The 16,366-nt window shown below is 40.2% G+C and overlaps 1 protein-coding gene across 7 annotated transcripts in view; it reads right to left on the reverse strand.

Annotated features, from left to right (window-relative positions):
• LOC135504727 (fibroblast growth factor receptor 2-like) overlaps positions 1–12,481 on the reverse strand; it is a 106,241-nt gene extending 93,760 nt beyond the window's left edge. For 2 of the 7 annotated variants that reach the window (XM_064923542.1, XM_064923541.1), the window contains exons 1-2: positions 11,729–12,481; positions 6,817–7,090 (exon numbers count right to left, since the gene is read on the reverse strand). In XM_064923542.1, the coding sequence (XP_064779614.1) occupies positions 6,817–7,003 (187 nt within the window). In that variant the 5' untranslated portion in view covers positions 7,004–7,090; positions 11,729–12,481. The remainder of the gene's footprint in view (positions 1–6,816; positions 7,091–11,728) is intronic. The other 5 variants (XM_064923540.1, XM_064923539.1, XM_064923545.1 and 2 more) reach the window with 3 other exon arrangements.
• Between the last annotated feature and the right edge of the window lie 3,885 nt (positions 12,482–16,366).

A 16,366-nucleotide genomic window follows, 5' to 3' on the forward strand; every position in this document is an offset into this window, starting at 1 on the left:
CATTTCATTTCATTTGCGATTTTCATAAATAGTTAACGTTACGTTATGCTAATGAGCTTGAGGCTATAACTGGATACAGGTTTTTTTCATAGCCAAACGTGAAAAAAACGGAGCGATTTGTCCTACACAAATAATATTTTTTTGAAAAACTGAACATTTGCTATCTAACTGAGAGTCTCCTCATTGAAAACATCTGAAGTTCTTCAAAGGTAAATGATTTTATTTGAATGATTTTCTTGTTTTTGTGAAAATGTTGCTGGCTGAATTCTAGGCTTATAGCTATGTTAGCTATCAATACTCTTACACAAATGCTTGTTTAACTATGGTTGAAAAGCATATTTTGAAAATCTGAGATGACAGTGTTGTTAACAAAAGTCTAAGCTTGAGAGCAAATATATTTATTTCATTTCATTTGTGATTTTCATGAATAGTTAACGTTGCGTTATGCTAATGAGCTTGAGGCTATAAATAGAATCCCGGATCCGGGATTGCGCGACGCAAGAAGTTAACAGAATGTGACTGGCAGAACGGGTGTTGTATGTGGAGGATGAGGCCTGCAGTAGATACCTCAGATAGGGGAAGTGATGCCTAAGAGGGTTTTATAAATAAGCATCAAACAGTGGGTCTTGCGACGGGTATACAGACGGGTATACAGAGATGACCAGAGATGACCAGTGATGAGGAGCATATAAGGAGCATTGGTGGCCAAATGGTAAAGAACATCTAGCCACTCGAGAGCACCCTTACCTGCCGATCAATAAATGATTTCTCCATAATCTAGCATGGTCATCTGAATCAGGGTTAGTTTGGCAGCTCGGGAGAAAGAGGAGCGATTACTTTAGCCTGCATCTTTGACATGTGCTGAACTAGCTAACTCTTCTCTGCCATTTTTGTAACCTTTATTTAACTAGGCAAGTCAGTTAAGAACAAATTCTTATTTACAATGACGGCCTAAAAACAATGGGTTAAACTGCCTTGTCCAAGGGCAGAACAATGGATTTTTACCTTCTCAGCTCAGGGATTTGATCTAGCAACCTTTCGGTTACTAGTCCAACACTCTAACCACTAGGCTACCTGCCGCCCCAAATGAGTGAGAGGAGAGGAGTGAAGAGAGAGGTGTGAGTGGGAGGACTAAAAGTCATAATAAACAAGTGTATACACACACATACATAAGCATGCACACACACCTCACAAGCTATACTATAGAATGTATACTCTCCCCTCTTTCTGTGTCCACTCTCTGAACCATTCTTATTTCCCTCTCTCTAGTCTAATTCTCCATTATTTCCTTTCAAATTAAAATTCCATCAAGCTTTATTGTCATGACAATGCATTGCTCTGCCAACTGCCTTCCAGTGGCGTCCATGGCAACGGCCCTCCGGCCGAGCATTCGGTACCCGCCAGGCACACACACATACCACCACCAACCCTCATCAGACAGGTAGTGGAGGAGTGACAAGAAGGCATTTTTTGCTGCATCGGCCAAGGGAAACAACAGTCCATATAACGTTAATACACTTCAACAGCAGGTAGCCTAGTGGTTAGAGTGTGGGTCAGTAACTGAAAGGTTGCTGGACCAAAAGTTTTTTTTAAATCTGTAATTTTGCCCCTGAACAAGGCAGTTAACCCACTGTTCCCCGGTAGTCTGTCATTGTAAATAAGAATTTGCTCTTAACTGACTTGCCTTGCTAAAAAAAAATTAACAGTAACTAGGCCTAATGGCAGGCAAGCAGGGGCCTATAAAAGTCCATTGCATAGAAGAAGCTATCAGTCTAACTGCATGCCACATTGACAGCAGGACTCAGGACAGTTTGTTTAGTGGGAGAGTTTAGCTTCATAGCCACTGACACACAAACAAACACAGAAACATGCACACACGCAGACATGTAGGCACATGCACGCTCACACATACACACGCATGTAGAGATTCACACAAACACACAACATGTCATTAACAGACCAGAGGCAGGAAGGCTGATACTTTTACAACCTGGATCATTCTGTTGTTAAGATATCACTAAGTTTGAGTCCTATGACCACTATCTCTTCTCATGTAACCACCCACTTACATGCAATAACATCTGGTTCTTCTTATTCAAATTGAACGGGCCATCACTATGCAATTGAATACCTGAACATTGATTTTAGAGAGCAGTAGCAATCTTCTACTACTCCAAACTACTGTAGCACAGGGTATCAGAATGTTCCTCCCTGCTATACTAGCCTTACAGGTTGGAGTCCTACAGTATATCACTAGCTGAAAGGTCATTTTGCTATCATAATGAGTAGCAATCAATCAAAACTAATCACAATGGCGTGCTTTTCATGACAATAGCTTGACCTGTCCATGCATATTTACATTGACTTAGCCTGACTAACCCTCAGTCCAGAGTGAGGACCATAGAAATATAATTAATATATTGTATTTTTTTAAGGTAATGGTTACGTACTCCACACACAATTTTTTTTGTATAAAGCTTCATTTTTTTATAAAAAATGTATCTCACTGCATCAGAGATAGCATGTAGGACCTTCGGAGTGAGATGGAGAACATTCGTCAACAGCCCATGCTCCCTATAAGAGCAAAGGGCTTAAATAAAAGTAAGTCAAGGGATACACAGACATTTCATTTAAAAGCCTTCTTCAGTTGGAGGTAAAGAAACAAGCAGCAGAGCTATCATGGGTTCATTCCTCGTTCAAAGCAAGCGGTAACACGGATATGCAATCTATGACATTTACCACTACCCTCCCAGAGAGGCAGAGAAAGACAGTGGTTTAGGCACTTGTGGCCCCAGGAGTTCAGAGGGGGTGGGGCTAGGGAACACTACTGACAAGACAACCTCTGGGGGGTAACTAAGAGGAAAAGAGCCACCTCTTTTCATGTTCCTCTGTTTATGTCTGTACAGGTGATGGGCAGTACACCGCCGCAACCACAACCAATCAGAGCAAGAGAGACGAATGATTCACTCTCATATGACCCCAATAGAAATAAGTTGTGCAATCTTTGAAGGTTTAAAATGTAGTGTATTAAATTTTGTGTGGCTGGAATGTGTTTTCAAATGGCCAAATAAATCCAATGAAAAATACACAAATGCCAAAATAGATTCTAAATTTACTGGTGCACACAATACACACACACACACAAACATCACCACCTTGGAATATTACCACTGTGGTTGACCAGGGTCAGCTGACAAAAACTGATCTGGAATCAGATATTGGGGATGCTTTTTAAACAAGCCTCCGACCCCTGCCCTGTTGATACCTCATCATGTGAACCCCCAGGTTCAGCCCACTTAATCCCCCGTCACATAACTTCCCAAATTCTCTGTAATCTCCCCTATCTGAAGGAAAAGTCAGGAAAAGTCCAATATGCCCAAATACTCTTAAAAAACATCCATGGGTCTCCCAAGTGTCACAGTGGTCTAAGGCACTGCATCGCAGTGCTAACTGTGCCTCTTTGTGGCACCTGACCACATGACTGAACAGTAGTCCAGGTGCGACAAAACTAGAGCCTGTAGGACCTGCCTTGTTGATTGTGCTGTTAAGAAGGTAGAGTAGCGTTTTATTATGGACATACTTCTCCCCATTTTAGCTACTGTTGTAACAATATGTTTTGACCATGACAGTTTTACAATCCAGGATTACTCCAAGCAGTTTAGCCACCTCAACAAGATCATATTCCACATGATTTATTACAAGATTAAGTTGAGGTTTTGGGTTTAGTGAATGATTTGTCCCAAATACAATGCTTTAAGTTTTTGAAATATTTAGGACTAACTTATTCCTTGTCACCCATTCTGAAACTAACTGTAGCTCTTTGTTAAGTGTTGCAGTCATTACAGTCGTTGTAGTAGCTGACGTGTATAGTGTTGAGTTATCCGCATACTGGCTTTACTCAAATGCCAGTGGCATTTCATAAGTAAAGATTGAAAAAAGTAAGGGGCCTAGACAGCTGCCCTGGGGAATTCCTGATTCTACCAGGATTATGTTGGAGAGGCTTTCATTAAGAACACCCTCTGTGCTTTGTTAGACAGGTAACTCTTCATCGACAATATAGCAGGGGGAGTAAAGCCATAACACATATATTTTAAAAGCAGCAGACTATGATTGATAATGTCAAAAGCAGCACTGCAGTCTAACAAAACAGCCCCCACAATATTTGTATCATCAAACCAATCATCAGTCATTTGTGTAAGTACTGTGCGTGTTGAATTTCCTTCCCTATAACTATGCTGAAAGTCTGTTGGCAATTTATTTACTGTAAAAAGCATTGTATCTGGTCAAACACAGGTTTTCCAAAACTTTACTAAAGGTTGGTAACGGGCTGATTGGTCAGCTATTTGAGCCAGTCATCTCTCTCAGCCATACAATTTTTCAATTCCTCATCATTCCAAAAGGGTTTTAACAGTTTTTTACAGTGATTTTCTTAATGCCCCAATATCTCTGTTCCACATGTTTTCTTGCTAATTAATCCAAAAGACTGTGGAGATATGGTATTGTGAGGGTGAGGGTACGTGTAACCCTTTACAGTCATATCCATATACAGGTTGAAAATGGCATATATTGTGCACTGATAAATGGCTAAATTGTAACGTAGAGGCTGTACAGTAACACACTATACATGACGTCAGAGCTCCGGCTTTGCACTTCACAGCGTTGTATGGGTTTTGACCTACAGCCGTTCTGAACTTGAGCAACTCGCACGACAAGAAATTGCCCCCATCCTCCTGCTAATTTGACAACTTTTGCTCATTTTTTGTTGTCTGAGTGAGGCAAATGCTGTAAACTAAGAAGACTATGTGTTTTGAAAGATGAGACATTGAGGATTATAATAAATAGCGCTTTGATGTCATACAAGCAAGCCAAACACCCGAGTCCAAATGTGCACTTCACTTCAAAGTTTATGATCACTATGTTTGATGTACATTTACAAGATGACATGGTGTCATACCCTTGGTTGTTCTGAACAGAACGAGCCTGTTTGTCTATTGTGAAGAAAATTTGCAGTGGCACATGCACCTGAATGCACTCATTACTCCTTTCTATGCCCACCAAAATTATGATCTGTTTCCCTGAATTGCATTGTGAAAACCTAACACTGTAATATCATATTTTATAACTTAGCTAGTCATGTTGGCAATAGAGCACGCTTCAAACTATGCCCACCTGACTCAGATTGAGATTTATAATGGACCGTTTTTGGATTGCGTAAACAACAAAAGTATTTCTGTGAGGGTGGGGGTGCAGGGTTGTGTTCCAAAAAAACAAATACAAATACTAGTTCCTTGAGGCACAGCTAGGAGAGCTAGACAAAAGCACATTATAGTCATAAAAATGCATTGAAATTACTTGGAAACTCTATATATGTTGGAGAGGTGTGTGGCTCCTCTCACTCAAACCCTTGTCCTATTTTTGTCTTTTGTTGCACCAACCCAACATTTTCCAGGAATATTCTTATCATGTAACTGAATGTACCCAGAGTATTTTCAGATATCGTAATCAACAAATGTGAAAAGTACTGTAAATGTAAAATTCACATAAAATCAACATTGTAATGTTTGGATTCAGTCTTGTGTCAGGTGAACTTTTGTGCCCTCAGCTTTGCTCTAATAACTTCCAAAAATCTCAATACTGTTCCCTTTCAATTGCTACAATGGTTATGCAAATGCTTTTCATATTTATTCTGTAACAAACATTTCAATTTAACCTTATCCATATAGGCCAATTCCCACAAGTATAAAGGGATTAGGTCAAATCAATTGGAGAGTACAACTCAGAAGTGCCAGCCCTACTCCTCTCCACCCTGAACCACAACTATCACCCAAACAGTGTACAATAAGTGGTACAATACAAGAGCTAGAGGGCCAAGGAGAGTCTTACAGCAACATTACCTCCTGAGCTGAAATAAAAGAGCACAGAAATGTTCCATACGCACAAAGAGCTTATTTCTCTCAAAGTTTGTGCAGAAATGTGTTACATCCCTGTTAGTGAGCATTTCTCCTTTGCCAAGATAATCCATCCACCTGACAGGTGTGGCATATCAAGAAGCTGATTAAACAGCATGATCATTACACAGGTGCACCTTGTGCTGGGGAAAATAAAACAACAATAAAAGGCCACTCTAAAATGTGTAGTTTTGTCACATAACAGAATGCCACAAATAACTCAAGTTTTGAGGGAGCGTGCAATTGGCATGCTGACTGCAGGAATGTCCACCAGAGCGATTGCCAGAAAATTGAACATTCATTTCTCTACTATAAGCTGCCTCCAATGTCATTTTAGAGAATTTGGTATGTCCAACCGGCCTCACAACCACAGACTGCATGTATGGCGTTGTGTGGGTGAGCGGTTTGCTGATGTCAACATTGTGAACAGAATGCCCCCATAGTGGCTGTTATGGTATGGGCAGGCATAACCTACAGACAATGAACACAATTGCATTTTATTGATAGCAATTTGAATGCACAGAAATACTGTGACGAGATCCTGAAGCCCATTGTGAAGCCCATTTTTTATTAGGTATCTATGACCAACAGATGCATATCTGTATTTTCAGTCATGTGAAATCCACAGATTGATGCCTAATGAATTGATTTCAATTGACTGATTTCCTCATTAGAACTGCAACTCAGTAAAATCCTTGAAATTGTTGCATGTTGCGTTTATATGTTTGTTCAGTATAGGATCAGCTTACCTTTCCCAAATCTTAACCGTAACCATTGAAGGGGGATACCCCTAAACAAACCTTAGATCAGTATCTAGGCTAGGGGCAACAAAGTGAATAATACAGCCAATGAGGAGACAGTGTCTTACCTTCAGGTTCTAGCGTAGCCTCTTCCTTGGCGACAGTGTACGGTGGCCTCGCCACAGTAGCCATCACTAGGGACAACAGGACGGCGGTGAGCAGCCAGGCCCACGAGGCCATCCTGTTAGAGGAGGGCAAGACTCCCCCCCATCCCCCCCTCCTCAGGCTCCGCCTCCCCCTGGACACTGATCCCATCTGAAGGGCTCCACCCAATCATCAACTGCAGGCTGTGTGGCCTGTCACTCACTGTGAATTCCCCCAATCACCTGGGCTGAGGAAACGCTGTGGGCGGGACAAGAAAGTTGGAAAAAGAGTGGTAGGTAGGCAGGCAGGCAGGCAGGCAGGCAGGCAGGTAGGTAGGTAGGTAGGTAGGTAGGTAGGTAGGTAGGTAGGTAGGTAGGTAGGTAGGTAGGTAGGTAGGTAGGTAGGTAGAAATAGATTGAAGGGAAAGGTAGGCAGGGATTACATTATTTTATCATGTGGGGGGAAAGGATGAAGGAGAAGAGGGAGAAAACCAAAAGAAGAAAATTTGTATTGACGTAGAACATGAAGCAATTCTGCATTTACACCACAGATGTAGAATATTAATTTGAAAATGTAAACTTGTCAATTCAAGGTTTAAAAAGGCTTCTAAAATTTGTAATTTCCACTTTAAAATGTCAGACTTGATTTGGCCTAACAAAAAATATACCAACCCCTACAAAAAATGTCCATTAATTATAATACACATTTCCTGTTGCTGCAGGATTATTTTCCTGCTGTAGCAAATTAAGATCCTACGTCTGTATACTATACTCTGCTAAACTTTCTTGTCTCTATTTCTTACCTGTCTCACCTATTCAAATAGCACGTATAGAAAGAGTGGGTATGAGAGAGGGAGAGAGAGTGTCACAAAATGCTGTCAAACAAGCCTTGCCACAGACATACCAAAGCTCTGATGCACCTCAGCTCAGCACACAACCACACTACACCTACCTTTACGTCCAACCCATTGTCGCAAATCCTCACGTTCACAATTACAATACACGCCGCATGAGTATGTAGCATTTCTATTGAGTGGATTTGATGCTTGCATTCTAAGGCTGAAATGATTGTGGACTACAGGAAAAGGACGTGGCAGTAGTGGGAGCAGGTTAAGAGCTTCAAGTTCCTTGGTGTCTACATCACCAACAAACTAACATGATCCAAGCACACCAAGACAGTCGTGAAGAGGGCAAGACAAAAATAATTCCCCCTCTGGAGGGTAGTGCGTATGGCCCAGTATATCACTGTGGCCAAGCTTCCTGCCATCCAGCTCCTCCATAACAGGCGGTGTCAGAGGAAAGCCCTAAAAAATGTCAAAGACTCCAGCCACCCTAGTCATAGACTCTTCTCTCTGCTACCGCATGGCAAGCGGTCCCGGAGCGCCAAGTCTAGGTCCAAGAGGCATCGAAACAGCTCCTACCTCCAAGCCATAAGACTCCTGAACATCTAATCAAATGGCTACCCAGACTATTTGCATTGCCCCACCCCCCTCTTTTACGCTGCTGCTACTCTGCTATGATCTATCCATAATCACTTTAATAACTCTACCTATATGTACATACTACCTCAACTACCTCAACTAACTGGTGCCCCCGCACATTGACTCTGTACTGGTATCCCCTGTATATATTCTCGCTATTGTTATTTTACTGCTGCTGTTTAATTATTTGTTACTTTTAATTCTTATTGTTTCAGGTATTTTTAATTTATTTTAATTGCATTGTTGGCTAAGGGATGGTAAGTAAGCATTTCACTGTAAGGTCTACCTGTTGTATTCGGCGCATGTGACAAATAACATTTGATTTGATCACATTGAAGTTTTACATATATAAACAGTTTCTCAGAGAATCAGCATTAAATAGACTTTGTTAGTTATTAAGAAAAAACATGTATCACTAGGCTATGTAGGTACTGTAGTTATTACCATTTCACTAACACAATTATTATTATTGTTATTGTGGTTATTATTATTATTATTATAACTGAAAATGTCCAGCTGTGAAATATCAAATTCCACCAAACATCACTGTCTTCTGATCCGAGAGAGCAGGCAACAATCAATAATCAAATCATCCAATACTGATAGTATATGTCTTATCCTTGTGCGCAACCTGTTGCTTTCCATTTGAAGTCGATTTATTAAAGAATATGCATACTTATCAGTTGCTAAATAAATGAACTTAATTGTAGCCCTATGATTATGCATTTTATAATTGAAATGGAATACACAAGGACACATCAATCTATTGGCCAGAAATCTGTGGTGGTGCATTCCAATTTAACAGTCTCTGGAGGTTTGGAGCTGGCTGCACCGAGACCCCTGTAGTGCCTTCTGCTACAGCTGCGATGTATTGATTGGTTTACCCAGGAAGATACATATACTACCTTTCAAAAGTTTGTAGTCATTTTAGAAATGTCCTTGTTTTTGAAAGAAAAACACATTTTTAGTCCATTTAAATAACATCAAATTAATCCAAAAGACAGTGTAGACATTGTTAATGTTGTAAATTACTATTGTAGCTGGAAGCAACTGATTTTTAATGGTATATCTATATAGGCGTACAGAGGCCAATTATCAGCAACCATCACTCCCGTGTTCCAATGGCACGTTGTGTTAGCTAATCCAAGTTGATCATTTTAAAAGGCTAATTGATCATTAGAAAACCCTTTTGCAAGTATGTTAGCACAGCTAAAAAATGTTGTCCTGATTAAAGAAACAATAAAACTGAAGCAATGGCCTTCTTTTGACTAGCAAATTATCTGGAGCAACAGCATTTGTGGGTTCGATTACAGGCTTAAAATGGCCAGAAACAAATAACTTTCTTCTGAAACTTGTCAGTCTATTCTTGTTCTGAGAAATGAAGGCTATTCCATGAAAGAAATTGCCAAGAAAATGAAGATCTAGTACAACACTGTGTACTACTCCCTTCACAGAACAGCGCAAACTGGCTCTAACCAGAATAGAATGAGGAGTGGGATGCCCCGGGGCACAACTGAGCAAGAGGACAAGTACATTAGAGTGTCTAGTTTGAGAAACAGAAGCCTCACAAGTCCTCAACTGGCAGCTTCATTAAATAGTACCCGCAAAACACCAGTCTCAACGTCAACAGTGAAGAGGCGACTCCGGGATGCTGTACTTCTAGGCAGCGTTCCTCTGTCCAGAGTCTGTGTTATTTTGCCCATCTTAATATTTTATTTTTATTGGCCAGTCTGAGAAATTAAATCCGTTTTTTTTATAAAGACATTGGAACTCCAGTTTGCCCACACTCGTCGCCGCTCAACGCCATTGTAAATCATGGAGTTGAGTTTAGTTTAGTCGGCTAACCTAACCCTGACCAAGCTGCTAACCTCATCTCTTACCCTAACCTTAAGCTCATTTTGGTTTTCATTCAACTTTAGGGTTGGGTTTAAAGTCATAGGTATGGCTAAACCCTGCCTATTTTTTACAATTTATCTTCTTAATATCTGATTTTAAACCTAATCCTAGCCGGCTATACTCAAGTCTACGATTTACAATGGATTTGAGCAGCGACTAATGTGGCCGGACTGGAGCTCCAACATCACATAAAATTAAGATTTTAACAACAATCTACAGATTTCAGCACCCAAAGAATAGCCCACATTTCTTTGGGTGCTGAAATCCAGAATAGCCCGAATTCTTTAGAGTGCTGAAATACGTAGTTTTTTATAAAAACGTTAGAACTCCAGTATGCCTACTCTAGTCGCCAGTATGCCTACTCTAATAAAATCGAATTTTGACTTTCATTAATTTTTAAGAAATAGATAATTTTGACTTTGTGACTGTGGTAACCAGTGACAACCCTCTAAAGACCCGGGCATTACATCATGGGATGTTGCCTGTGGCCTGAATGCATCCCTCTCGTGCAACGTGATTGGACCAGGCTAGAGTGGGCAGGCTACCTTATTATAGGATGATGGTTTACTTACAAATCGATAAGACGTATATTTTGTTTCTCAATAGTCTATTGCAAAGCAAAGGGAAATGGACACTGTAGGCCAGCGGACCAAGGTAACTGACAATTCATGGGCAATTTTTTGCATCACAATTCGCCTAGGTCTAACCTACTTTTGGTGATTTAGCTGTTGTAGATCTATCCAGTGTATAGCCTATAGCTTTGACAAACGCTTTATGAGTTGCTGCTGTCAACAACATGACGTCCAACAACAAGTTCGGACTCATGAGGGCTTTTCCTTATATGCATATCCACACGTTTTCATGGCCCTCATGTAAACCAAGGCTTCTGAATAACATTTATTCCACTGATTGAATTCCTATTGATATTCAAATCATTTGTAAAAACACAACGTGCGGTCACGGGTTAATTGTAATTGGCACCATAAATGCAATGTAGAAAATTAAGCAAAGTAATAAATAACCAAAACAGTGTTGTTAATGAACACTCATGGGTGCTGCAAACATTGCTTGAATTGTATTTTTGAAATTGAGGGGAAGACATGGTAAACGTTGCCATAAAGGCAACTATTATTGAATGAAAAATATTATATTTTTCAGAAATGGCAAAAACGAGCTCTTGTTTCGTTGTAGAAAAGGAGTAGGCCTACATTATATTAGCAATGTATTATGATTTGACTGTCAAATCAAGTTCGCTATTAAAGTAGCCTATGCATAACATGTGTAATTTCACAACTCTTTAGAATAACAAATTAGGTTAATCTCTCATGATTTTAAAAAGTTATTAACAATAAATCACGTTGCATGCGCGTGATGATCATTTGTGTAGCAAACTGGTTCCCCATAAAGATTTCTAAAACTTGGAAACATTACAAATTAGCTATATTCTCCATTATTCTAGGACGAATAGAACAATAACTATTTGAAATCTATGCCCACAATAAAACTGCCAGAATACTTACCACGAATAACTACGAAGCCTGAAAGACCTCCGAGTCGCATGCACGGAAAAGGCAGGAGGCGTGTACCCTATAGTCCTCACGGAGCGAATTCTCTTCACATTACCAAAAATGCCAAGAAACGATATTTATTACCCTCAAATCCAACGAGCAACAACTCAGATCACTGGCGAGACTCTTAAATCCAGAAATTACTGGTGTTCCATTGCACTTGAAAAATGTTGAATTGAAATGCATACATCCTTGAAAAGAACTTGAAATAGTTAGCTAGCTAACGTTACGTCTCCAAAACTTCTCCTATTCAGCAAGTTCATACAGTTTCTTCAACTCAAAACATGTCAGTGTTCCACCGCGAGCGCACTCTTCATCCAAACGAAGGGCCTATGTACTTTATGAAGAAGTAATGCGTAAAAAATATATATAAATTCCAAAAAGAAGAATCCATCAATTTATGATCTCTCGCGGCAGAACGTCTTCTTCCACGAAAATCATAGTAGTACTGTCCTCAGACGCTTTGTCGGGTTTTAGAAGATTTGTTCTGCTCCTTACGTCCTCACACACACACACACAACCCCCTCCTCCCTCACTTCAGTGGGTATCACTCCCCCCTGAAATCCGATCCGTTTCCTGGCTCTGAATTCCTCCGCCAATCAAACCTCAGTGTCTAACTCTTTCTACGCTTTTGCCTAGAAAGAAACTACGAGCCTTCCTTGCTCTGTACGCCGAAGGAGAGAGAGAGCTCAACCTACGGAGCTCACTACAATCGTTGTACTGTATAGGTAATAGGGGTTCTCCTCTACCCCTTGTTGGCTTGGCGCAACTTGCAGTAACTACTCCCCCGTGCGGACACAACACCTAATGCGCACAAATCATATGTAGAATAGCAATAGGGAATGCATGTATTATTACCATGTTGTATATAATGAATAATGTTGACATACGGGAGCAGTAGGCTTGTTGTCTATTGCCTATCATTCTCACAGGGTTCGGGTACAGTGTTTTGTATGAGATGAGCCCCCCCATTTCAAGGGGCCCTGAAAGAGAGTTGGAAACTGAGCTGCACTTCCTTTACTCCTGCCAAATGTATTGCCATATTAGAGAGTAGAGACACATATTTCCCTCAGATTAAACAGACCAACAAAGAATTCTAAAACAAATCCAAGTTTGATAAACTCCCATATCTATTGGGTGAAATACCACAGTAGCATGATTTGTGACCTGTTGCCACAAGAAAATGGCAACCAGTGAAGAACAAACACCATTGTGAATGCAACCCATATTTATGTTTATTTATTTTCCCTTTTGTACTTTATCTATTTGCACATTGTATATAGCCATAATATGATATTTTAAATGTCTCTATTCCTTTAGAACCTTTGTGAGTGTAATGTTTACTGTTGATTTTTATTGTTGAATTCTCTTTTGTTTATTATCTATTTCACTTGCAATTGACAATGTAAACACATGTTTCCCATGCCAATAAAGCCCTGTGAATTGAATTGAGTGGAGTGGAATAGAGAGAGAGAGATGGAGGGAGGGAGGAAAGGAGGGAGGCAGAGGACTACTAATCTCTCCCTAAAGTAATTTTTTGTTCTCTTCCAGTAGTGAGTAGAATGTGTGTTTATAGGAAGGAACCCTCCCATATTCAGGATGAATAGAGCAGCTAATAAGGCTGTTACCAAAAGCGAGGTGGTGTGCTATGAATGGAGCGTTCTCTATCTCTGTTTTTCTCTCCCTTTCACTCGCTATTGCAGTAAAGCCATCAGAGAGATGAAGGTGACAGCTTGGTTCGAAACAAAGAGGGGGGGGTTAGAGGAGAAGGGGTGAGAAAGAGTTGTGCTGCAGTTTACTCCCAATACAAGAACGACAAGGAAGTCATTCAAGCAAACTCCCCTGTTCCTTCACCTAACCCTATTTGCAACTTTCTATTTTCACCACCTTTTGAACAGCATGTATTTTTGAATGAAATTTCATCATGTTGAGTTTCTTTAGGCTATTGCCTTGGTTGGGCCCATGTGCTACTAGTTTGCTATTGTCTTCCTGTCCCTAATTAGGTGGTGGACCGAAGCCTTAATAAGGATCGTACCCTTTTCTTTAATTTTCGGCTAAAATGACATGCCCAAATCTAACTGCCTATAGCTCAGGACCTGAAGCAAGGTTAATCATATTCTTGATCTTTTGAAAGGAAACACTTTGAAGTTGGTGGAAATGTGAAATTAATGTAGGAGAACACATTAGATCTGGTAAAACATAATACAAACAAAAAAACATGTGTTTTCAAAAAATAAATAATAATCTTTGAAATGCAAGAGAAAGTCCACACTTTCAGATTGGAGTCTAGGTGTAATTTAGATTTTGGCCACCAGATGGAAGCAGTGTGTGTGTGTGTGTGTGTGTGTGCAAAGTTTCAGACTGATCCAGTGAATAATTACAGTACTGCACAATATGTTGTATCAAGTCTGCCAGGAGTTTGCCCAAATGTCCCGAATTGGTCAATTGATACATTTTCAAGTACCTAACTATAGAGAACTTTCAAAAATGCTATGGTAATAAAAAAATGTATGTTTACACACTCCAAGGAATGCCATACATGATGGATCATTAGCTTATACATCTAGACGAATAATTGACCAAGGCGCAGCGTGAGTAGAGTTCTGTAACGGTTTTCTTCTGGTGAAAGAGAGGCGGACCAAAATGCAGCGTGGTTAGTTGTGTACATCTTTAATAAAGATGAAAATACAACAATCTACAAAACAAGAAACGTGAAAAAACCGAAACAGTCCTATCTGGTGCCACAAACACAAAGACAGGAACAATCACCCACAAGAGACCTAAAGAATATGGCTGCCTAAATATGGTTCCCAATCAGAGACAACGATAAACACTTGCCTCTGATTGAGAACCACTCTAGGCAACCATAGACTTACCTAGAGTACTACTCTAACCACAATCCCATTCCTACAAACAACCCCAGACAAAACAAACCACATAAATCCCCATGTCACACCCTGGCCTAACCAAAATAATACCGAAAACACAGAATACTAAGGCCAGGGCGTGACAGAGTTCCACATTTTAATGATAGTGAAACTTCCAAAACAACAAAGATATGACGATCGTGAAATACGTAGTGCACATAGGCACTCATACAAAACAATATCCCACATAGCAGGTGGGAAAAAGGACACACTAAGTATTCTCCCCAATTAGAGGCAACGATTATCAGCTGCCTCCAATTGGGAACCATACACATACCAACATAGAAAAATAATATCTAGAATCCCCCCAATCACGCCCTGACCTAAAACACCATAGAGAACCCAAAGGGCTCTCCATGGTCAGGGCGTGACACAAAGACAGTGGTGGGTCAAACTGTAGACCTCAGTTCCTACATTTGAACATTTATCAAACAAAACTATGCTACATTTTATATCTGGGACCCTCAGGATGACAAATCAGAGCAAGATTACTGAATGTATCAAACCAGTTGCCGTGATAAAAGTTTTTTGTTGTTGTGCATTCTCCTCAAACAATAGCATTATATTTTTTTACTGTAATAGCTACTGTTAATTGGACACTGCAGTTAGATTTTAAGATTTCTGCCCATACAAGACATGTCTATGTCCCGGAAAGTTGGCTGTTGTATACAACGTCATTCTAGTCACATTAGCAACAACCATCCTGGTTTAGGGACACAGATCCCATAGAGGTTTAAAACATGAAGTTGATCGATCTCCATCACGGGTGGAGCAGATTTTTTTTATAACTATATGACAGTAAAACACTGTTATGATAACTATAACATTTTTTGGCACCTTCAAATCTTGCACATTTTCTCATAAGAGGTATATTTCAACACTTAGCCGCTCAGGCAAATTTGCCAACTACTAAACAGTTGATCTGATCTCCCGTTCATACCCCTTGTGATAAAGGCAGCCGATTGCCTGCTTCTATCTACGTTGTAAACACACCCTCTTGTGAAAGCGCGAGCTGCTTTCTAATGAAGAGGAACAGATATAGCTTGTCTTGATTATATGAAGAGCTAACTCTGTTGACCATTTAGCCAATTTATTGAAAGCTAGCCAATGTTACTAACCTATCCAGCTACTGTACAGTGCAATCGGAAGGTACGCAGACCCCCATACCTTTTCCACATTTTGTTACGTTAGAGCCTTATTCTAAAATGGATTTTTTTATTCCCTCATCAATATACAGACAATACCCCATAATGACAAAGCGAAAACAGGTTTTTAGACATTTTTGCAAATGTATCAAAAATAAAACTCCGAAACAGCACATTTACATAAGTATTCAGACCCTTTACTCAGTACTTTGTTGAAGCACCTTTGGCAGCAATTACAGGCTTGAGTCTTCTTGGGTATTATGCAACAAGCTTGGCACACCTGTATTTGGGGAGTTTCTCCCATTCTTCTCTGCAGATCCTCTCAAGCTGTCAGGTTGGATGGAGAGCATTGCAGCACAGCTATTTTCAGGTCTTTCCAAAAATGTTGGATCAGGTTCAAGTCTGGGCACTTGCTTGGTCACTCAAGGATATTCAGCAACTTGTCCTGAAGCCACTCCTACGTTGTATTGGCTGGGTGCTTAGGGTCGCTGTCTTGTTGTAAGGTGAACCTTCACCCC

The sequence above is a fragment of the Oncorhynchus masou genome, chromosome 18 (genome assembly GCF_036934945.1).
Source record: "Oncorhynchus masou masou isolate Uvic2021 chromosome 18, UVic_Omas_1.1, whole genome shotgun sequence".
NCBI lineage: Eukaryota > Metazoa > Chordata > Actinopteri > Salmoniformes > Salmonidae > Oncorhynchus > Oncorhynchus masou.